The 24,136-nt window shown below is 40.6% G+C and overlaps 1 protein-coding gene across 5 annotated transcripts in view; it reads right to left on the bottom strand.

Annotated features, from left to right (window-relative positions):
• Window positions 1–24,136, bottom strand: part of BOD1L1 (biorientation of chromosomes in cell division 1 like 1) — a 54,747-nt gene that overhangs the window by 17,499 nt on the left and 13,112 nt on the right. For 3 of the 5 annotated variants that reach the window (XM_047718900.1, XM_047718898.1, XM_047718901.1), the window contains exons 5-14: window positions 23,620–23,769; window positions 21,140–21,306; window positions 19,559–19,670; window positions 18,779–18,917; window positions 17,735–17,807; window positions 9,201–15,315; window positions 7,291–7,355; window positions 6,301–6,385; window positions 2,164–2,213; window positions 788–848 (exon numbers count right to left, since the gene is read on the bottom strand). In XM_047718900.1, the coding sequence (XP_047574856.1) occupies window positions 788–848; window positions 2,164–2,213; window positions 6,301–6,385; window positions 7,291–7,355; window positions 9,201–15,315; window positions 17,735–17,807; window positions 18,779–18,917; window positions 19,559–19,670; window positions 21,140–21,306; window positions 23,620–23,769 (7,017 nt within the window). The remainder of the gene's footprint in view (window positions 1–787; window positions 849–2,163; window positions 2,214–6,300; window positions 6,386–7,290; window positions 7,356–9,200; window positions 15,316–17,734; window positions 17,808–18,778; window positions 18,918–19,558; window positions 19,671–21,139; window positions 21,307–23,619; window positions 23,770–24,136) is intronic. The other 2 variants (XM_047718899.1, XM_047718902.1) reach the window with 1 other exon arrangement.

The following is a 24,136-nucleotide window of genomic DNA, read 5'->3' on the forward strand; positions in this document are numbered from 1 at the left end:
ATGTGATCTCCTCTTCCTAAACTATGCAACATCAGGCTACATATTTTTTATGGAAATATATATAGCAATTGCAGAACAGTGGCTCCCTTTTGAGCGAGATAAGAGAGACTGGGATCAGTGAGGCATATGTGATTTCAACTATATCTGTAATATTTTTTTAAAAAGCACCTGAAGCAAATATACTACACTTTTAAAGATATGACAAAACTAGGTGATAAGTACATGACTGTTTATAATTATTGCTGCTTTACTTTGGTTTGAAATATGGTATATTATTATAAAAAGACTTCTTTCCCCACTCTTGGAATAAGGTATCAACAACATTCCTATGTTCTTTTTGAGAGGAGAAGTATCCCTCTGGAGTTGGTAGCCTCCACAGGTTTCATGGAATGAGGCCTGACTCCTAGGAGAATATCGACATAAAGGTGATACACTTGATCTACCAGAGACTGCCTGTCAGAAGTAAACACAGAACTTCTACAGTACAAACCTCAGGCAGCTACACATTTTGTATTCCCATTGGATTAAGTCCACAGTGAAGTTACTGAGAAAGTTCTAGTAGCTATTTACGTCAAGGCACCACTTAATAGCTGCAGGACCTTGAACAAGGCAGTGGACCCCTCACACCCTTGGTTCCCTAGCTACAGAAGTAATGCTGCTAATACCTACCAAATGATATGAATTAAGTAAGAGAAAATTTGTGAAGTAATTAGCACAGGGCTTGGCATTCAACAAATGGGAACTATAATTAAAACCAATATTAATACTACAAAATTCATTAACTTACCTTCTTTGTTAGGAGATTTGCTACGAAGTTCTTCATTTGCTCTTGAGCCCATATTTTTGGCCTAAACATACCACAGAAAAAACAAGTAAGAGAACTGACATAACCTGGTTGTTTGTAGGAAATGTGGAAATGGGCTGGAATACATGCTCTTTTAAATTTTATCCACAAGAGGTAGAGCACAGAACATCTTCCTTTTGAAGAAGTCTCGTTTTAACAAATTATCATCCTACTATGTTTTATTCTCCTTGTTTTTAGAACAGTTATAACAAAAGTGTAAGAAATTTAAAAAAATAAATAAATAAATTCTGAATTCTATGAATTTTCTTCCCATCCCATATCCTCATGACTTTTTTCTTTATTTAAAAATGCTAAAGGATTCTGTCATTTTGTCATCATCTCTCTGGCAAATCTCGTCAACTGTACTTTTATTTTTTTAACCGAGGGGAAGTCAGAATTTCCTACAACATTCTAAATCCTAGTTACAGAATTTCATGCATATTTGGAAAGGCCAGTGATATTCTCAGATTGGGGAAAGGCAGCTGCCAGGGTCCTCAGGGTAGTGAGGTGAGGAGGAGCACTGGCTCCACAGGAGAGTAAATCTGAACCAAACCAAGTGGGCTTTTCTCTTTCCTCTTACTCAGCTGACTGTATAAGAGTTTCTAGCCATAACGCAGGATGTTTCAAGGGGTGAAGATAGCCCTCTGATGTCTGGCAGTGCACAGAGCTCCCCGGAGTTCTCTTGGGACACTGGAAATAATGTGTCTCTTTGCAATTTACAGGCACTTTACAGAATGTTCTCTCCTGGTATCAGGTCCCCTGTGCATTAAGAAAGACATAAAATTTCTTTCAAGCACCAAAGACATTATGACAGCCACAGCTGGGAAAGAATATGTATATGTGGCAATTAGAGTGTAGTATCTTCATAAAGGCTTTCCAGAAAAACAAAAAGAACTTTAGTTCTTAAAATAAAATGTTTTGTTTATAGCACCAGGATAATTTCAGATGTTGTAATCCAATTATCAAACTTGTTACAATAATAAAAAATAGAAAGTTCATGGTTCTTTGAAGGATTTCATTAGTAATTCTGAGGTGAGTTTCCTAGTCTGAGGTATCTGGGCCTTCTTCTGTTTCCTTAAATGTTTCAAGAGTGATCTTTTTTCTTGGGGAAAACAATTAAAATTCCCAACATCAGTGAATACAATTGTACACTGGCCTGAGTATCTCAGCTGGTATGCTGCACGTGAGCGGAGAGCGCACTACAAATAGCCTCCTGTCTCCTGAAGAACGCACAGACCACCTTTGCTAGATGGCCCTTTTACATTTGCTCTCAAAACACCAAGCCCCATAACAAAACCCAAACCATTATGGTGACTTACATTATTAAGTGATTCATTCACCAAGAAAGGCTCCCTCTGTAGTTCGGCTGTTCAAAAACAAAAATAAGAAATAAGGAAACTGAATATTGTTTCTGAACCACAGAGAATAAACTTAGAATTTTTTAAGGTAAAGCAGGACTATGTCGCTATTGCCTAGCTGCCTTGTGAACTATTTAAATTCTGACCAATTATTTTCTATAAACTGTGCCTGCCATTATTCCAGAAAAACAACAGAAATTAATGTTGCCTACATTTTTATAATAATGGCAGTGGTCCATTAAATCCCTGCACCTATTTACCTATGTTGATCATCTGAAGCTTAGGAGAAAGGTAGACCTTTGCTGTAACTATTCAGCAGCAAAGTGACACTGGTTCATTTAAAAATAATGCCATCAAGTGAAAAGTTAGATTCTATTCCTTCAAACAGCAATGGTCTATTTATATTCTCTGGAAACTTGAAGTACGAGGTCTACTGTTTCTACTCAACAATGACAGAACACACATTTTTCTTTTAAACAACTTCCTTTTACGTAAGTAGATCCCTTATTGAATCGTACCTAAACATAGTGAAGTCATCTGGAATAAACTGTGGGAACAAAGGACTTCAGAATCCAAAAATGTTACCTTCTTGACAATTAACAAATGGGATTATTAATTATTTGTACCTTTTTAAATAAAGATTTTATTTATTTATTTGAGAGCACGGGGGGGGGGGGAGGAACAGAGGGAGAAGCAGACTCCCTGCTGAGCAAGAAGCTGGATGTGGGGCTCCATCGCAGGACCCTGGGATCATGACCCGAGCCGAAGGCAAAAGCTTAACTAAGCCACCTAGGTGCTCAATTATTTGTACTTTAACACATATATACAAGTTTTAACTAATACATCTAGGTTTTGAATACATCTGTCATCATTACGGTTTTAACACATCAGCATGAATGGTTTCTCAGGCCTTGGGGGTGGTCTTCCAGGACTGCCTGATACTTCTGTTTATAAGGCTTTTGAAATCACATACTTCAAAGGTCACCTCTTCAGATGGTTTTGCCTTAGAAGGTCCCTGCCCGGATCACCCCAGATAGTCCTGGGTGAGGATTTATACACACTACTCCTTACACACTGCCCTTCCCTTTGCTGTGTCCACCTAATGCAAACTTATTCATGCCTCCATATCTGGTTCCAACTTAGGGGGAGTGACGAGTGTTATGAAAATTCAAAACTTACATATTCTTTGAGCCTTCAATTCTCTTTCATGGAAATACTTAGGGAAACACGTAACTACACACATAATGAAAGTTCATTGCAGCTTTATTTATAATAGTAAATACTATAAAACTGGAGACCACTGAAGATCTAACAAGTGGGAAAAGGCGTTATAGACTACTTTCAGCTGTTAAAACAAATGAAGTCAATCTGTATATACTAAGTAAAAAAAAAAGATATTAGAAAACACTACAAATACTATGATTACATTTTTGTTTAAATAAAGGGTTGTATTTAAGGAGGGTACCATGAGAAGTGGGAAAACGATTATGCACTTCTATGTGTCTTACTTTCTATAATTAAAGGGGAGAGAGAAATTGGTTCAGTTTAAACCCTTGCCCTCCCAAAAGCCCTCCCCAGCAAAGCTGACCCCACCAGACACGAATGTATCTTTATTACAGAGAGCACCTTTCTCCTGGCATGTTATTTCTGCAAACTCCCTGAGCGCAGACAGGGACTTCATTCTCTACCTCAATTTCCCTTACCTTGCTTACCAATGTTCGTTGGGGGAATAATTTAAAGAGCCAAGGTCATCACATTGTAAACATATAGTTGCTCTCCTAGCACCTTCCCCAAGAGCTTGGATTGTGGTCTGGGGCACAATGTGTTTCCAGGGATACCAGCTCTACTCTCACCCCAGGAACAGAGCACTTGATTTACTTTTAATCAACCAGCAAGTACGTTCATCTGGCCAAAGTAATTAGTTTAGGATGGACAAAGGTAACTAAGCTGAATCAGAATAAGTCTTGGGATTTTGGCCAGGAATGAGAGGACAAAGATATTTCTCTAGAGACTAACAAATGAGAAAGCAATTACCTCTACTGGGGTCTAAGGGAAAGGGAAGAAATTGGGTGTTTGCAAGATGGGTCTTTGGGGACATCACCATGCTCTTGGATCATGCTCTGCCTGAACTTTGCAATTTTGTGAATACTATTATGAACTAGATGTTTGAGGCCCCCCAAAATTCATATATTGAAACCCCAAGTCCCTAGTGTGATAGTATTTGGAGGTGGGGCCTTTGGGATGTTTAAGTATAATGAGGGTGGAACATTGTGCTGGGATTAGTGTCTTTATGGAAATAAGAAGAGAGAGGAGATCTCTTTCTCTACATGCATACATGCGAAAATATAACCAAAAAGAGATTCCTTACCAAGAACCTGACCATGTTGGCACGCTGAACTTGGACCTCCAGCCTCTAGAACCAAGGGAAATAAGTATTTGGTGCTTAAGCACTCAGTCTATGGAATTCTGTTCTAACAGCCTAAACTGCCTAAGATGGTGAACTAATACATTTCCTATAAACATTTGCAGGTTTTTTTGTGACTTGCAACTAAAATCACCCTGACTGCTCTATGCAGCTTGCATGGACATTTTAACATGGGAGAAAAAAAAAAAAAAAAAAAAAAAAGAAAGAAATAGCATAAATTTGGTGACAGGCTCTAAAGTTGCTTTTACTTTCCCCCCTAGTTAACATGCAGATCAGAAGAGACAATATCGTAATGACTAGAATACAAACCAGAAATAATTGTCCATTGTCACAATTCTCATTTCTATTTCCCTAACCCAGTGGTTCTCAAAGTGCGGTCCAAAGACCCCTGGGGCTCCTGAAATCGTCATTCAAGGGCTCCACGAGGTCCACACTACTGTCAAAATACTAAGATGTTATTCACCTTTTAAATTCATGAGTACACAATGCAATTTTCCAGAGGCCATGTGATGTTCCCAGAATTATCTGAAAAGGCTATTAAAATCAACCATGTTAAGTGTGATGCTGAATTTTCTTCATATACTTCAACCAAGACAACAACAGCAACATATTGAGTATAGGAACAGCACGAGTAACCAGCTGCTTTCTATTATGCTAGATTTAAAGAGATTTGCGAAAATGCAAAACCATGTCGCTTTTCTTAGTGCATTTTGTCATTTGGGAAAATCGGCTATTTTTCACGAAAAACAGTGTTATTTATGTTAACCTACAGTGAGTTAATTATATTGGATGGATATGTATATTATAACCTTCTCAGTTTTAGTTTGTTATTTGGTAAATGTCAACAGGTATAATCCACAAAACGAAAGTTCTCTAGGATCCTCAATAATTTTTAAGAGTATAAAGTGGTCCTGAGTTTGGGAGCTGCTGCCTTAAGAGGCTCTCTCCTACAAAACATCAAGTAGACCCTGAAGACAGCACACAGAGACTGGGAAGAGGCTGTACAAACTGGCAGCAGCGCCAGTGGTCACTGGGGCCCAGCTAGAGTCCAAGGGCCAATAGGCAGAAGTGTGAGTGGGTGCATGGGCTGTAAGTTAGCTTTTGGAAAGGAGGTGTGACAGCACCTGGAAGGGCAGGAAGGTGCGTGGAGACACATTTTGGGGAAAGAGCAAGAGTCTGCTTCAAAGCAACTTGCTTTCTGCTGTACTTATTTGGAAATAAGAGATTTACATGTTACCTTACATAAAACTGACCGATAACTGATGAGAAAAAGTATATGCTAAAAATAAAATAGTAAAGAATCCTCTCCAACCTATTTTAAAAAGTGAGAGGCAAATTCACATTGCCTGTCAGGTGTTTTATTATGAATCAGCTATTATTTTGATTTTTTTTTTTTTTTTTAAGATTCATTTATTTGAGAGAGAGCAGAGCGAGTGAGAGAGAACATGAGTGGAGAAGAGGGGCACAGGGAGAAGGAGAAACAGACTCCCCACTGAGCAGGGAGTCTGATGGAGGATTTGATCTCAGGACCCTGAGATCATGACCTGAGCCAAAGGCAGATGCTTCACTGACTGTGCTACCCAGGCACCTCTCAGTTATTGATTTTAAGCTGTAACAAAAGATAAAACCATAGGCCAGGAAATTAATGTGAACCACCACGGAAAGGAGCTTACCTACTCCACTTGGCTTTCTCCCACATGGACTTGCTGGTGCTGTTAGAATTTCATGGTTTTTCTCTTCCTCCGATGGTATAAATGTCTAAAAAGACCAAAGCACCATAAAAAACTAAGTTAACTGAGGTTTTTAGAACAAGAAGTCACGACTAACCTAAACTTAATTAAAACATCTAGCATATTGTAGCAACATAAAAGACTACTTTCAAGTCTGTGCAAAATTGAAAATGAATACATGCCAACTTTCGAAAATGAAAAACAAAATCAATCTATTTCATCCATCAATGGTTCTCCCGTTGCTTTAAAAGTTAAACTCCAAATCAGTAATGACACACATGACCCTCATTAATCATGTCCCTTCCCTCGTCAGGTCTGCATTTGTCCACACAACGCTGTTATCACTGCAGTGCCCATGGCTCACAATTGGCCCTTCTGCTCTGTGTCTAGAACATGCATCTTTGCCTGCAAGGCTCTTTTTGTTTCTTTCTCCTCTGGTAAACTTCTACTCTACTTGTAAAACCCCACTCCAATATCTTCCTTGCAAACCCTCCTGTCTGTGTACCCATGGCTCCTGCTAGTAAGTGGAGTCTCCTCTGCATGTACATAGTCCCAGGGTTACTACTATCTTGTCTCTCATATACTCAAGAGGGTGCCATGAGGTCAGGCTGCAAAGGGTGTGTGGAGATTCAAGTTATATTTTGGAAATAGATCGGGCAAGAACTGGCAATGGATTAAATATGGGGTGACAAGAAGAGACTGAAGGTGACTCCTGCTGACCGGTTTGAGAAAATGGAACTATGACGGCACTATTTACTGAGATTGTTGAGGTTCTTAGCTTTCCTGCCTCATGATATGACAGAAACAATGTGTAAGTGTCTTAAGTACACTGGCAACAGGAGCCGCATGATGCTTAAGGACACATACATCTGCGTGTAGTCAAATGGCACTCATATCACCTATAGCTCAGCATAATTGGACTATCAGCCATACCTTAGTTTTCAAGGTGCCTTTCAGTGCTCGTCCTCCCAGAACATTCGGTGGAGATTCTTCATGGCCTAATGAAATTCAGACCATTAAACCAATTAAAGAATTTGCTTACAAAATACATGCTGAATCAAAAGGTAACAGGATGCTATTATCTAGCATGCCATGACCCCTTCCTCTGCTGTTTTATTTTGCCATCAGTAGAAAACAATAAAAGGAATATGGATGAAAAATCTTGGATGAAAGGCAGGGGTCATTTACTCATTTTGGGAAGTGAAATTGTTTCTTGCTGTTAAGACGGCTGCCCAGAAAGAATAACAAAAGATTATTTCTGGAGACATCACATTTCCAAATATTTTTCTACAGTGTTCTGTATCAAGTTTGGCCCTAAAAGAAAATATTCTGGGCCACTGTTATATATTCTCAACAAAGAAAATGTTTATGAATAGACTCACTTTGTTGCTTCACTCTGACACAGCAAAGCTGAAAATCAAATTAGGAAGCCATGAGGCAGACAAAAGGAAAATGGCATTTTCTCTGGTGGAGACTCAATCCTATCTCTGTTGTAGTCCTTTCTTTCTCTCTCCCTTGTCCCTCTGTGACTGTGGCTTCCAGTTCTTTCACCCACCCACACAGAAGCCTCCAGAGAAAATCCTTCCTTTCTCTAAGAGGCTGCAGGCTTTTCCTTGGTAAAACCTTTTCTGTTTTTTGCTCCTTCAGGGAAACAAAGGTGGGGAGGGGAAGGAGTAACAGACTGTAGCAAGGGTTAAGTCATAAAAATCTACAAAGCATTCAATTTACCCAGGCTAAATTCAATGGAAAAATTTCAAGTTATTTTAACCCTTGGAACACTTCTTAACGGCGCCTTTCTTAAGTCCCTAGAATGAACAGGACTCAATCTACTGGCCTCAGCTTCCTGAGGCTGTATTTGATGACATTCAAGGTCTGTTCCAGTTTAAAAGTCCAGGACACCAAAATTTATACAGCCAGAGTAGAAAAGTCAACATCCCTGACCCCTTCAAGTCTAGCCCATGATGTCCCTCTGAGTTCTCAAAGATTCTAAGCATCTGCCACCAGAGTGTCACTGCCTACTTAAAATACAAGGCTGGATTCACAGCTGTTTCCCATTTTGAAGAGTTACCTTTGCATTCCCAGAGCCTAGCACAGTAGTAGTTGGCACGGAGTGTTCCAAGTTGTATGGCATAGTGAATGACTGAGCCCAAAAGCTTACCCCTTTGAAAGTTATCAAGTATGTCTAGCAAGATTGACACTCTTTGAAGCCTGTCAGGAGGAAACATTTTTCTTTTCTTTCAAATTTCAAATCAGAAACTCATTTTACCTGAACATAAAACTCAGTTTAAAAAAAAAAAAAGTGCTTCCCTGATTTTAAGTAGCCAGCTGAACTGAACTGACATATACCACAAGACAATAGGACATCAGATGAAGGCTGGATTGGTGTTTGTTACTATTGTCCCCATCTTACACAACAGAAAACTGAAGCTCAGAGGTAATTTTTTTCTAACAGGCCCCAAGGACTATGCAAGTTATTTAAACAATCAGAACCCATTTCCTCATTTGTAAAATGAGGATGATAAAAAAAAAATACTCATTTCGCAGGGCTGCTGTAAGGTAGTGTTCATTTTGACTCACAAGAAACCTGAGGGTCAAAGTATACCAACTTGCACGTGGCTGGCTGACTTCCCCTCCCCCAGCTTCCTGCCTCTGCTCTCCTAGCACAGGAAAAATGGGTCTAAGGTTTTCAGTTTTTAAACCCAAGTTTCTAAGCTCAATCTTCCCATTTGAGAAATTATTTTGTGACATTTTGGAACCAAAATCCTCTTTTGGAAGACTGTTTAAAATGTACTCTACAATCATCTTTGTGAGATGTTAAAATGTGCAATTGGAGAGATTCTCACCTATGTCATGCAAATTTTCTTCAGGAGGAACCTTGAGGTCTGCCTCTTCCTGGGATGATTTCCTCATGCCATTACCATCTCCTGTTTTCTCGCTGGACCCTTGAACCAGCTGTTTGCCATTGTGATCACCCTTTACAGTCAGGTCGTGCTCATAGTTTGGAGCAGACAGAGCAACATTGTAGGCAGCTGGAAGGACTAGCGCGTGGCAAGGGCCAATTTCTGATTCTTGGCCATTAATACATTCAGTGGTAGTGTTCACGGGGGGCGTGGGCCAGGACTGCTCAGGGGAGGATGGCTCCACTGCAGTGTCTCTGGCAGGTAGCACGTCATTGGTGTTCTTAGCACCAGGACTTACTGCTGGTAAGCAGTGGATCCCGAGGGAGGGGTCCTCAGTCGTTGGCCCCGCCTTTTGCTCTGGTCCCGCCAGATCCTCAGGTGAGTCCACTCCCCTCCGCAGATCCCTTCCTGCCCAACAGGTGCTATGGCCTGCGGTAGCCGCCTCCTGGCTCCCCCGTCTTCTCTGAACAGAGCTCAGCCACACACTCCTCTCTGCTGCATTTATGAGGCCCAAATTGCTCTCACTCTGTCCCTTCCCCACTAGCGGCACCTCGCAGGAACCGTCCCGCCTGCACCCTTCCTCCGATGTTTGTGCAGCCCCTGGCTGGCCGCCCGCAGCAGAGGGCTCATGGAATGCCACCCTGCGGGGCCCCTCCTCGGTGCCCGCGGCTCTGCCCCCTGCCGGCGGCCCAGAGTGTGGACAGCTGTTTGCGCACATCAGGCGCGGCCTTGGGGCCTCGCCCTTGCTCATCCTGTGAGCCGACGGTAGCGCTTTCCCATCTACGCTACTCGCAGTCCGCGGGTTCTCATCCAGCCTGTCAAGGCCGGCGGGCGCCAGCACGCACTCAGCCGTGCTGGTGGAGATGATGGCGGCGTCACTCAAATCCTCCATCCTTGCCGCGCCAGGTGGCTCGTCGTCCTGCGGGAGAGCGCCCATCATGACTGCTTCTCGGCCTTCGGAGGTGCTTGTGGAAATCATGGTGGTGTCGCTGATCTCCTCTGCTCGGGTGACGGAGGGCTGGACTTCCTCCTGAGGGGCGGCGCTGGACACGGGGCCCTCGCAGTCTTCTCCCGAGCTGGTGGAGATGATGGCGCTCCCGTCTTTCTCTTCCAGACCCAAGGTGGTGGGTCGCACCTTTTCGCTTTCGGCGACGACGCCAGAAATAGAAGCCTCGCACTCCTCTGCTATGCTGGTGGAGATGAGTGCGCACTCATCTTTCTCCTCCTTGCTGGTTGAGGCAAGAGGGCTCTCAACCGCTGTGGCCGCACTGGGCATGGGCCCCTCGAAGTCGTCGGTGCTCACTAGGCCGGGGTCCTGAGTGCTTTCTTCCATGGTGGCCACTGGCTGCTGACTTTCTGCACACGTGATGGTTGTGGCACTGGAGATGGGCACTTCGAACTCCTCCCCTATGCTCGTGGAAATCATGGCACACTCATCTTTCTCTTCATTTCTCATAGCAGGGAGCTGGCTCTCATCTCCTGACACTGCACTGGGCATGGGGGCCTCAAATTCCTCCATGTTTATTCTGGTGCCGTCCTTATTTTCTCCGGTTCTCAGCGCACTTGAATGACCTTCTTCCACGCCTGTGACTGTGCTTAACTGAGTGCTGTACTCATGCGTGGTACTGGTGGAAATCATCAAGCCTTTGCCTGGACTTTTACCCCCAGCTAAGCAAGTTTGGTTGGTAACACTGTCACTGGCTGTACTAGCCATAAGGCCATCACATTCTTCATTGTCCACTGAGGTGATGATACCTTCGTCTTCTTTTCCACTGGGTGATGTGTGACCAGCTTCACATTCTGGGACTGCCCTGGATGCAAGCACCTTGTAGCTGCCCCCCACCAGGCCGGTGGAAATTGTGGTGTCATCAATTTTTTCTTTTCTGGTGAGCAAACTGTCACTCTGACCTGAAGCTGCACTAGTCATGGGACCCTCACCACCTTCAGGAACTGGTGCCACTTCACCCTTCCCTGAGGCCACGCTGGTTACACTGCTTTCTACAATCCCTTTTGCACTGGAGCAGATCTCCCTATGTTTCATGCCTTTCTCTGCACCACTCATGCTGTCAACATTGCTCTCATTGGCATTGGTGATGGTGGCTCCAGCCTCTGCTCCCATGCGCCCTGCTGCAGTACCAATCTGACTGTCACCTTCTTCGGCACTTCCACAAATTGATACCCCTTCACTCTCCTCCTCTGTCCCAGTGCAAGTGGATGCATGCCCAATTTCATTTCCCCTTCCAGTACTGGTCACCACCCCTTCACCTTCCTCATCCTCCTCTTTTGCACCAGTGCTGGTTACAATTCCTTCATCATCACAAGGCCCAGCAGCGACGGATGGTATGTTAGTGGCTTCTTTGGCTACTGTGCTGTCCATTGCACTCTCTCCGTTGTCTTCTGATTCAGAACTTAGAGGAAAGCCCTCACTGCCCTCTTCTGAACCTGTGCAGCTCCCCAACCCCTCTCCATCTTCTTCTGTTATCCCTGTGCTGGTGACGGCACTTTCGCCTTCTGCCCCATCATTCACAGAAGCATTTCCTTCCTGGGGGGCACTGGTTCCTGGTGGTGTGTCATTACTGACAAGGGCCACAGCTGCGCCTGTAACCACATGCTCTTCCTGTCGTTTGGCGCCTGTTACTGGGCACATAATAGAAGTAGCACTTCTCCTTTCTGCTCCAGTACATGTCACAGTTCCCTCAGTTTCTTTTTTGGGGCCCATTCTTGTCAGATTTCTCTGGAATCCATCCACCTCTTCACTGCTTAAGGAGCCCTCTCTTATTTCTGTCCCAGCACTTGTCACCGCGCCATCACTTTCAACCTCACTAATAAAGGTAATAGTTCCTTCAGCCATTTCCGAGTCCGTACGTGAAGAACCATCACATTTTTCTTCAGAGCCGGCACTGGTGACAGCGTCATCCTTCTCTTCTATCACACCACTGTTGACATCATCTTCAACCGTGACTTCGTGAGCAGTCACAGGGCCCACTGCTCTCTCTTCAGATTCCGCCATAGCACACTCTCCACTTTCTCCCTCCTTGGTGCTTGTGAGGAAGGTTTCACTTTCGGCAAATCCTTCTGTGACAACACCGCCGCCTTCTTCTGCTGCAGCAAAAACCGTGTATTCACTGGCTTCTGCCCCAGTGTGAAGAGGATTGTTTTTAGAGCATGCACCTGTTATGAAGCCTTCATCTGCCTCAATGCTTGTGCAGGGCACAGCCACCTCACCCTCTCCTGTTTCTGAGGAAGTGGTTGTGGCATCCCCTGCCTTTACTGTATTTAGGGGAACACCTTCGTCCTTCCTTGCAGTGCTAGTGGCAAAAGAAGTCTTTTCTGCTCTGCCAGACCCGGCTGTGCCATCAGCAGTTTCTCCATTCCTTTGCTGTAAAACTGAGGAAGCAGCGTTACTTCTGGCACTGGTGTCAACCTCGCTACTTTCAGTCCTTCCTTCAACCACAAGTGATTTGTTTTCCATTTCACCTGGGCCATTACTACACTTAAGTTTGACGGTCTCAGTATCTTTTTCTGTTCTCATGCCTACCACAGGGTCAACAGTGATGCCATGCTTTTTGCCATTTTCTAGTACCGCTCTTGTTGTCTCCTTTGAACTGGGCTCTGTGTTGAAGTCACTTTCTTTTCTGGCCATGTCCATAAAGCTGCCTTCTTTGTGAGCATTCTCATTTTCTGTATTCACATCCATTAACTTGCTACCAACAGGCACAATTACTTTTCCTTGTTTAGTGTGCAGCACAGCAGGCTGGAAACCTTCTGGAATGTGTCTTCTGCTATCCATGCTTGCTTTTGCCAGCGTATCTACTGTGGAAACTACCCCACTTTCTTTGCTGTCACTTGTCCTAGGGACTTCTGATTCCCTAAGAGTCAAACTTTGGTTAGGAATATCAGACTGCTCTACAAGGGAAGTGCTAGCTGTGCCACCTTCTAAAACAGTCCTTTTGTCAATCAAAGGACTTATATCTGCATCACAAGATTCTTTCTGAGGGGTCACAGTTACTGAACTTAAGAACGGTGAAGGATCTAAATTTGGGGAATGCTCACGATCAGCATTTCCTTGAGCAACATGTTCTTCAGTGAGTCTGGTTGTGTTTTTCAAAATCTTCTGTGTCCTATCATTTTCTGATGGGGCTCGTGGCAACAGTCTATGACTAGTTTCAGAGTCTGTATTTGTTTCATGAGTTCCCTGTTGAATGGGTTCTTTTTCCCCAGGGTTCAGTTTGGACACAGCACTTTGGGTATGCACTTTCTTGGTAAGGGTGCCTTTATGGTCAGCATGCTTTTCAGAATTACCAACAACTCCTGTTCCACGTCCTGATTTACAGGCTGGAGCTGCTGTTTTTGAATCTACTGTGGAAGTTCTTAATTCATCCTTTAGAATGATATTGGTTTTTTGTTTCGTAACATTTTCAGAGTCACTGCCTTGCTGAGAACTATTACTGCTGCCATCTTGGGTTTTAGATACTTCAAATACATTTTCAACAGATGGCTCAGAATCAATTTCCATTGGCTCTTGTTCAGGCATTACTGTGATATCACTGCTCTTTTTTGGTTTCTGAACAGAGGAACTATTGGGAGTGCTCAAGGAGTTTGCTGCTGGTTTTTCTTCTCCTTTGGTCATTTCTTGGGATAAGCTTCCTCTTCGGTTTTCACACAACCTTCTACTTAATTTCTTTTCCAAAACCGAACTATTCCCTCTGGCCTTTTCATGATTACTGTCAACTTCTTTACCATCCTTGTCATCTGATTTATTTTCTTCCTTCCTTTTCATTTCCTTACTACCATGCTTTAAGGTTCTGCTTTTGTGCCCATCTGATAACTTTCTCTCGGGTCTGGAGGAGCCTGAATCCTTATCAGCCCTGTATTTCTCCTTTGCTAATGGTAACTTGGTTCTGTGACTAGAATCCTTCTGTGTACCATGTGCTAAGGAAGCAGCACTGTCCAATACAACTTCGACACCAATTTCCTCAGAAGGTTTGTCTTCAACTTTAGACTTCCGCTGTCTATCTGGGTCGATTTCTTCTGTGTTCTTCTCCTTATCTGGTTTTGGAGTGGCCACCTGTTTTGTGACACTTTCTTGTAATTCCGTTTCAACTACTTTTAACTGTTTGCCTTGACTTTTTGGTTTAGACTTTAACATAAGTTTCTCTTCTAGTAAGCTCTTTGTTCTTCGCTTCTCCTTGTGAACCACCTCTTCTGGTTTTGAATTACTATCTAAATTAGTTGAGTCTGTATCACACTTATCCTCTGAATAACTTTCACTTCTTCTCTGTAATGCGATTCCATGTTGCTTAGAACTCAGAGAATCTTTCTGAATTTTAGAATCACTTGATCTTCTTGATTTGTGCTCTGCCTTAGTCTTCTCGGCTGATATGTGCCTCTCTTTTTTGTTGTTTTCTTTACGAACATTCTCATCAGTTTTTATAATATATTCAGAAACTGGCTTTCCATCTTTGCCTAAAATTGATAACTTCCTTTCATTCTTATGTTTACTTTTTCGTTCAGTTTTTTCATCTGAAGAAAGTTTCGTTTGTTGATTTTGCTTTTGAATATTTTCATCCATTTTTAAACCTTTCTCTGAAGAATGAAGCTCAGTCTCATCACTTGTTTTATGCATACAGTCACCTTTATATTTATGTTTTGTAGATAATTTGTCTTCTGACAGAGTCTTGTCTTTTTCAGACTTTTCCTTGGAAGATTTTGTCTCTTTCTTAGGTAGGCTTTTCACATGTGCTGTTTCAGAATCATCTTTTTTTAGATGCTTTTCATTTTTAAGTGTGCTTTTCTGTTTCTGGGGCTCTTCTGTGCTAATTTCCGACCGTTCTGCTTGCCTTTTCCCATCTCTTGTATCAGGCTCTTCCTGTGCCCCTTCCACCACAACAGGGGTAGACGTGCGCCTTTTATGTTCTCTTTCTATTTTGGATTCATTTTTGTTTTCATCAGCTGAATGCAAAGATTCTGAAAGTCTCCGGGCAGGTTTACTTGGTTCACTTTTTGCATGAACATGCTTCAGATCCTTTGAAGAAGATATCTTTTCCTTTTCACAATGCTGTAAGAAAATAAATGTTAAAATATGAGCAATACTAAAATCGACTTTTATATTTAAACTTAACATTTGGGTACACTGTATATGCTGAATGTTGTCATGTGTGACATGTCACTTAATCTCAGCCAGCAGCCTGTGGTAAGTATGGGTGACCTCATTTTATGCACCAGGAAACTGAAGGTCAGAGTGGCTCCATAACTTGATACCCAGGCAACAAGTTGAGAGGATTTCATTCTCAGTTGGGGACTCTTCCCACTATATCACAGACATCTGTGCACAATTAGTTATTTCTCCTAAGATCTGTCCATGCATTTGGGAGGCCTTTAACTTCAAATTATTAGAGCTCACTAATACCCAGTAGCCATTAATATAAGCTGCACAAATGACAGTCTGATATTCTTTTTAGTCCCAAAGCATATCTGACAATGAAGATAATTAAAAATTTTATACTGAAATAAATAAAGGTTCCCTAACATTTTAATTTAGGAGCCTGAATTATTTATGGAAACCTCATGAATCCAGGCTACTTGTAGGACATTTTACTTAGGAAGTTTCAAATGCACATGATAACTCACTGTAACACTAACCATATCACATATAAAGCATGTGTATGTTTGTTTTTTTAAAAATATTTTATTTATTTATTTGACAGACAGAGATCACAAGTAGGCAGAGAGAGGAGGAAGCAGGCTCCCTGCTGAGCAGAGAGCCCGATGCGGGGCTCAATCCCAGGATCATGGGATCATGACCTGAGCCAAAGGCAGAGGCTTTAACCCACTGAGCCACCCAGGTGCCCCAAGCATGTGTATGTTTATATAACCAAAGGAAGACACTGACGGATGAGCACATCTGACCTTCCTCCCAGCCCCAAGGTATGACACTGAGGAGATTATTAGTATTAATGAATGAAATATACTTTAGTACAGTCTCACTACTACATAATTATTCTGATTCAAATAATGGGGTGAAGTTCTCAGAAAGATTTCTGTGTCTCTGGGTCAGTTTATCACTGTACTGTCTTAGCATTTAACACAAAGATTAATGAAATTCTACTAACTCGGGAGTAGGGCATAGTGAAATCTTAAAAAAACACTTTAAAATTCATCGAAGAAAGAACACGATTTTATCAACCTAATTTTATAATAATTCTAACCAATTAACATGAATAAAATTTTATGAGATACTTTTTCAAAGAAATTTATCACAAAATGAAGCTAAATATTTTAAATTACTCCACTAAAACATCAGGATATACTCATAAATATACCTATAATTTCTAAATAAAGAAATGAAGATTATTTATTGGCTACGAACAAATAATCTTTAAATTATTAGTTTTCCCTAACATAGTTAGGGTTTAGGGGCACCTGGCTGGCTCAGTTGGTAGAGCATGTGACTCTTGATTTCAGGGTCATGAGTCTGAGCCCCAGGTTGGGTGTGGAGCTTACTCGAAAAAGAAAAAAGTTTGGCTTCAGAATTACAAATATGGCAGGGCAAATAAGGATTTAAATCCGTGAAAGTAAAAGTTTACCCCAAGAAAATAATCCAAACGTTCACTGAACATAATTTTTACTATTTCAATTGATCAGATCTTGTAAGTAATCTAAGTGCTCAACTCTAAGGAAATGCTTAAATCATGGTATGTAAGGCAGATGTGCTAACCACTACACCATGGGACCTTAAATCATGGTATGTCTATTCAATAAAACACTATGCAATCATTAAATATAATAGTTAGAAGCTTACAAAATAAATGAGATGAGTAAGAAGGAATGTTAAAATCATTTTGCAAGATTATATCCACTCTACAAAATTACATACATTTATGGATGAAGAGTGTATGAGAACGAAATGGATGGTCCGCTATGGTGGAGGGATTTTAGAGCCCTCCCTTTTCTTTCTTTTTTTTTTTTTCTAAAGATTTTATTTATTTATTTGGGAAAGAGAGAGTGAGCAAGAGAAAGGGAGCATGAGTAGGGGGAGGGGCAGAGGGAGAATAGACTCCCCACTTAGCAGGGATCCCAATGTGGGGCTGATATTAGGACTCAGATCACGACCTGGGCGGAAGGTAGACGTTTAACCTATGGAGCCACCCAGGCGCCACACCCCCCCATTTTTCTTATTATCATTACTGGCAATTTTGTTATTGTCAGTATAAGAAATAGGGGTGGGGACTTAGGGGTGAGGGAAAGGAAAGTAGGAAAAAGTAGCTGTTAACTAAATAAAAGATTACATGAATCAACTAGTTAAAATGAGGAATTCAGGCCATAATAGAATGGGAGTTCAAGAATGCTAAAGATGAGGGATTTTTTATTTAACTTGGAAAAGAGCAAATTGAATTTCTAAGTTTTACTCCAAAGGATTGAATGGCCTACATCTAACAAAAGAGAATTTAAAATAGGTTTTATTAATTAAGACACACCTCACTTGTCTTGAGAGTTTCTTTTGAATCTTCTTCAGACTGTGGTTTCTTTTTAGAATTCTCTTCAACATTCCTAAATGAGAAGGAAGAGTCAGACATTAACTTGATTTGAATCAAATATAAGTGTTTCTCAGGAAGGTTTAAAAAAAAAAAAAAAAAGCTTCGTTTTTCTTTATTATAAACACTTGATCCATAAATGAAGCCTCTCTGCATTTCAGTTTAATTCCTATCTTAGTCAACAGAAGCAAACATAATCCCCAGTGTGACTAACTTACTCTTGGCACTAAAGGAAAGTATACTTGAAAAAATTCCCAATTTGTTGCTTGAAAATGAATACTTTATTGGCTATCATTAGATTTCAAACGTCTTACCATCTTTTGAGTAAATATGGTAGTCGTATTTATTCAGATCAACAGTAATGAGGTACAATAAGAAAACTGAGAGCAGACTCCTCTGAGTTCTGCAGATTATTGATTCTGCTACCTTGAAGTCTGTGATAAATGTCCATAATTGCAACCTGGTCATAGCTTATGGCTCCAAGGACTTCAGAGTCACTTTCAGAGTCTCTCCAGCTTTCTAATTCTTATAGAATTAACTATGATAACATAATGATAAGTAAGAATTTGGTTCAGCCCTCTGGATTATGGGGAGATGCATGAATACCATTGAAGAGAATGCCTAGCAAGCCTGGAAAATGCATGCAGTCACTGTAAATAAGTGGTTATTGAATGTCCACAGTGGAGATATTTCTTGAGATTCTAGAGGGGCTATGAACTCTGAAATTCTAGAAACAACTAGTTTATGCATGTGCGTTTTTCTGGGGACCCACCCTCCAAAAATCATTAAGAAACACTATTTTGAAATATAGATATTAACACAATGAATTATGCGACAAGAAGTGAAACCCTATGGTTTTCATAAACATGTGATAATGACACACACATTCAAGGTATGGCTGCTCTTTATTAACCCTGTCAATGCCTCTCTTCTGAAAGCATGCCGGGGGAATGTTACCAGAGGAATGCTGCCAGATAAAATAAGTACCTCGAATCTTTCTTTCTTTTTTTGCTTAAGGCTACTTTTTTCTCTAAAACTTTCCGTTCTTTAAGGACTTCTTTAATTCTGGGGGTTTTAGGTTCCACACTCTTTGCTGATGATTCTTCTAAATCCACACTATTTTTGCCTAGGAAAGAAACAATCAATAAATTGTATTTCAGAACAGAGTTTATAAACAACATTAGTATTTCTTTTTCATTAAGATTTTCTAATTACTGTAAAAATGCTAGATAGCTTTAATATCCTTAAGTTGTGCTGGGATAAAAAAAATATTTTAGATGGAGGAGCCTTACTTTTTTAATTGCAAATGTATATATGTTTTTGTATATTATACAGGATCACTGCCCAGAGTAAGTTCAGTTTGGGTCAATGAAATATTCCAGATAAATGTCTGACACTTTAGATAACATAAAGCATTGATTAATTCTACTGATATCACCATCAAGGCTTGATTACTCATGGGATAACAATTGATTTTCCAGAGATAATTCATTCCATAATCACAGAAAGTAAATTGCTAAAATGTGAGTTGTATAAGCTGGCACCCGACAGAATGTTTAGACACAGAAATATAATTTAAAAAGCTATTCAACACATCAGATTAAAAAGGAATCTCCCATACCTGAAAATAGATTAATTTTTTAACACAGTTTTTTGAGATGTAATTTAGATCATTATATTTTATAATCATCTCATAAGTAATATGGGTATCTAAAATTAATGAAGTATATAAGACATTTAAAATATTAAAGTTAACACTTCCTATACCTTGATTCTTAGCTTTTGAAGACTTTGTCTTTTCAGCTTTCTGCTTTCGTTTTTCTTCAAGTTTCTCTCTATTAATTTGCCTTCTTAAAAGCCTCTCTTCTTTTTCTTTAGCCTAAAACCACAAAATAGTCACAGTTACCCTATGAGGAAAAAGCAAAAACACTGAAAAAAAATATGTTTGCCCTTCAGATGTTCTTACAAAATAAGGGGGTTTGCAATGCTGCATATTCATTATACCATCTGGAAGCTACCAGAAGAGTAAGAGACAGATGTGAAAATTTTTTATTACTCTTTCAGATTGCCATTAGTTTAAAGAATGGGAAAGGTATCATTTTGGGAAATGTGATTTAATAAACCAGTTAATTTAACTAAAAGGAGGGCTGTGAGGGGCCACTGGGTGGCTCAGTCAGTTAAGCATCCAACTCCAGATTTTAGCTCAGGTCATAATCTCAGGATTGTGAGACTGAGCCTCATGTGGGGCTCTGCCCTGGGGCATGGAGCCTACTTAAGATTCTCTTTCTGTGTCTCCCTCTGCCCCCTGCCCCACTGCTCACTCTCTCTCTCTCTCAAAAAAAAAAAAAAAAAGCTGGAAATTATGTATGAACATCAAGTATACATAGGCAAATATATCATAATTTTAAAATTATTCTAAAGGAGAAAGTTGTGCAGATTTAAGAGACAGGCTAGTCTTAAAACAAATACAACTGGCTGGTTATGTTCTTGGAACCCAGGTTTTATATGTGGGACTTTCTGCTTTTCTATTTAAAAAAGCCAAGAGGGGCGCCTGGGTGGCTCAGTGGGTTAAGCCTCTGCCTTCAGCTCAGGTCATAATCTCAGGGTCCTGGGATCAAGCCCCGCATTGGGCTCTCTGCTCAGCAGGGAGCCTGCCTCCCCCCTGCTCTCCTTCTGCCCGCTTCGCTGCCTACTTGTGATCTCTGTCTGTCAAATAAATTAAAAAAAAAAAAAAAAAAAAGCCAAGAATCCAGTTATTGTCGGTTACTCCCACCACCCCATTCCCACTCAGAACTCAAAGTCTCAAAGTGCCAAAAATCCTAGGTATAGGCATAAATCCTGATGAAGCCAGTTTCTCAAGAGATAAGCCATTATTAGCATTCCTACTTCTTTCAAATTATTTTTCTGTGCATTATTTCCTTATTCTAATGTGTAATTCCGTATTTTAATGTTTCTAAAACTGTTAAGTCATCTTAAAACAGATGTACACATATGATGAAGTGGCAATCTTTTTCTTTAAGAAGCTGTTAATAATCCAAGCACCCATCTTTAACTAGAAAATATGCAGACTGTACCCCCTCTTCATATTATACTGATGGCTGCACATCCTCTTTATATGGCTCGATCCATTCTGGATTCAAACATGTCCATACTGTGAAGCATTGTTACCAAGTTCTCACAATTGATCAAGATACAAAGACCCACATTCCATGTTTATGTCTGTACTGCCTCATTAAATGACACGTTCCTGAAGGCAGAACCGACATGTCAGTTTGGTGTGCTGTCCAGTACTCTGCACACAGACCAGTCAAATAGGCTAAAATAGCAACAGATCTAGTCTGAACTTACAATCGACTGGCGCCGTTGTTCTACAGTAAGCTCATCATCGGAATCACTGTAATACTTTGAGTAAAGATACGGTTTGTGAACATAAGCGTGCCGTACACTTTTTGCTTTTCCTTCACTGGGATCACTGGTTTGAGTTTTTGTTTTGTTCTGCTTGTTCTTCTCCTCATCTGGAAGAAAGCCAACAGAAAAAGGAGTGCTTCTGTGAATGACCAATAAAATTAACACTATGCTTGAACCACATCAAGTGGCAAAACAGTACCAATGTAGTTCAAGTACATCTGAGGTCCAACAGGAAATATCAGTATGCAAAAAATCAGAAATAAACATTTTAATGGCTGTAATCCAAATCTTAATTTATTTCTTACAATTAACTTATCACACATAAAGAAAGCAAAGGAAAATCAGATCTTATTGCTATTTATGGTTCCTTGACAAATAGTTAATTCTCATTTGTAGGTCAGTGGACCTGGTATGAATATTTTACCACCGTAAAACTGAATAAATTTACTTGAAGCAAAATTTAAAATGGGCTTGAAATTCTTTTCTTTGAGATTTTAATGATAAAAGAGTCCCTACACAAGAGGCCCTACACAAAGTATACACTAAAACTCCTCTACCTTGGAGTGCCTGGGTGGCTCAGTTGGTTAAGTATCTGACTTTAACTCAGGTCATGATCTCAGGGTCCTGTGATTAAGCCCAGAGTTGGGCTCCCTGCTCAGTATGGAGTCTGCTTCTCCCATTCCCTTTGCTCCTCCCCGTTTATGCTCTTTCTCTCAAATCAATAAACAAAATTAAAATAAATAATAATAAAACACCTCTACCCTACAAAGGTAGGTATGTTGCCCCATGACACAGTCAAGTAGAACACTTGTAAACAAGGTTTTCATTTCCTACCACTTAGTACTTTAAAAATAATCACCTTCTTACTTTTTGGATCTCATACATAGAAAACCAGGAGTCCTGTCTAGGAAAAAACTTGAAGAGCCCCACAAAAGCAACCAGAATGAGAATTTTAGTCAGCTTCAGAAAGCGGGGTGCTCACAGAATGATTAGCATCCATCATCCTACATAAAGCCTACAGAACTGACCTCATGAAGAGGTATGAAAAGTGGCTGAATACTGATGTTGCTTTTTGAGCTGGTCATCCTGGGGCTACTAAGAATGCAAAATGGGAGAGACTGAAAAATACATCTGTGGAATTAAAAGCATCTACTTTTTCTCCTCTAGGATTTTCTCTTTACAGTGTTTTATCCAAAAGTCAATAGCAAATTTACAAGATGCTACTTACAAATAGTTGCAAATATTTGATTTTTTAAAAAGGTCATAAGCAGAACTTAATCATGTGATACAGAGCCACACAAAATGTTGGTTAGAAGCCCAGACTCAGGTTTGAAACTGGCCCTGTAGCTCAACAGCTGCGTGACCCTGGACAAGGAACCTTCTCTTGGTAACTTTGTTTCCTCACTTGGACCCACTCCCCAGGGCTGTTGTGAGGATTACAGAAGCTTGTACACATAGGAATGTGAGAAGTTAACACAATGACTAGAATACAGTAAGTGTTTAATAAGGATTAGCTGAAAAACGAACTGTAAAGAGAAGTATGGTTGTGTCCTGGGACAAGGCATGACTGTGGTCTAGCTTCTGGGAGGTGATCTCTGAGTCTCTGGAATATCGTGTCTGACAGGTATTTCTGTTTGCTTGGGGCTCTTGGGTCAAATTAAATCATATCACAGTATGATCTGGGTTGGAAGATTTGGGCCATGAGGTATCAGCCTGACTTTCAGAGAGGCTGGGGACTGAGATCAGACACTATGTCTACATGATGAAGCACCAACAAAAACTTTGGACATCAAGGGTTATGTGAGTTTCCCTAGTTGGCAATTAGCCATACATATTGTCTGACATCAATGGCAGGAAAGCAATGCTCTCCATAACTCTATAGGAAAAGGCCAACTGGAAGCTCAATGTTTGGAACTTTCTTGGACTCTGACCTATATGCCTGTTCCTTGGCTGGTTTTAATGTGTGTCCCTCAGCGGTAACAAACCATAACCATAAATTTTAAAGCTTTCAGTGAGTCCTTCTAGAGAATTATCAAACCTAAGGGTGGGCTTGGGATCCCAAATTTGCAACTGGTGTCAGAAGTAACGGCAATCTTGTGGACTGTGTTCCCTCAACATCACCTGTACAACCCCAGACACATACACTCACACATAGAGCATCTTCATGTACACTGTCTCATCTACACCTTCTAATAAACCTGAGGAATGGAGTTAAAAGATGGAGTACCAAGGCTTGTTGAGTAACTTACCAAGCTTGCTCAGACAACCTCGGAGCTGGGACTCAGAAACAAATCTTTCAACTACAAAGTCCCATGCTCTTGCCACTATACCATACTGTCTTTCACGAAACAGCCATCTGAATATACAAATGATGCTCCACGGGAAGCTTCATAGAGGCATTATTAAGTAAAATGCTTTACCATCTGATGTAATCTCTCCTTCTTCCATGCTATCAGACATTAGAACTTCCTCCTCGGTATCTTCTTCAAAAGAGGAAAGGTCACTGGTATGGACGGAGCTAACTGTGATGTCTGTAAGTCCATCCACATCAGAATCTATCAAAGAGCAATCTTCAAGAAGGAAACAAAACATGAAGATAAATCACATTGTTACAAAAACATATTCAGCACCCAATTCCTAATTACATCTATAATTCCTGCATTAAATACATGTCAAGGATCTTCAACTTTAGAAATAAAAATCTCTCAAAAAAAAAGAAAGAAAAAAAAAAAAAAGAAATAGAAATCTCTCATCATTTGTAACCAGTATCAAGGTAGAGCTGTTTTGAGAAAATACAAAGGCAAACTAGTATTCTGTAAAAATAACTACTAATTTATGATGTAAATGACATATACCAAAGCAAATATTAAAAAAGTGAATTATTTACTAATATTTTAAAGATTAGGATATATAACTATGAATTAAGTTGCTTGGAAT

This window comes from Lutra lutra, chromosome 2 (assembly GCF_902655055.1).
Source record: "Lutra lutra chromosome 2, mLutLut1.2, whole genome shotgun sequence".
NCBI classification, from domain to species: domain Eukaryota; kingdom Metazoa; phylum Chordata; class Mammalia; order Carnivora; family Mustelidae; genus Lutra; species Lutra lutra.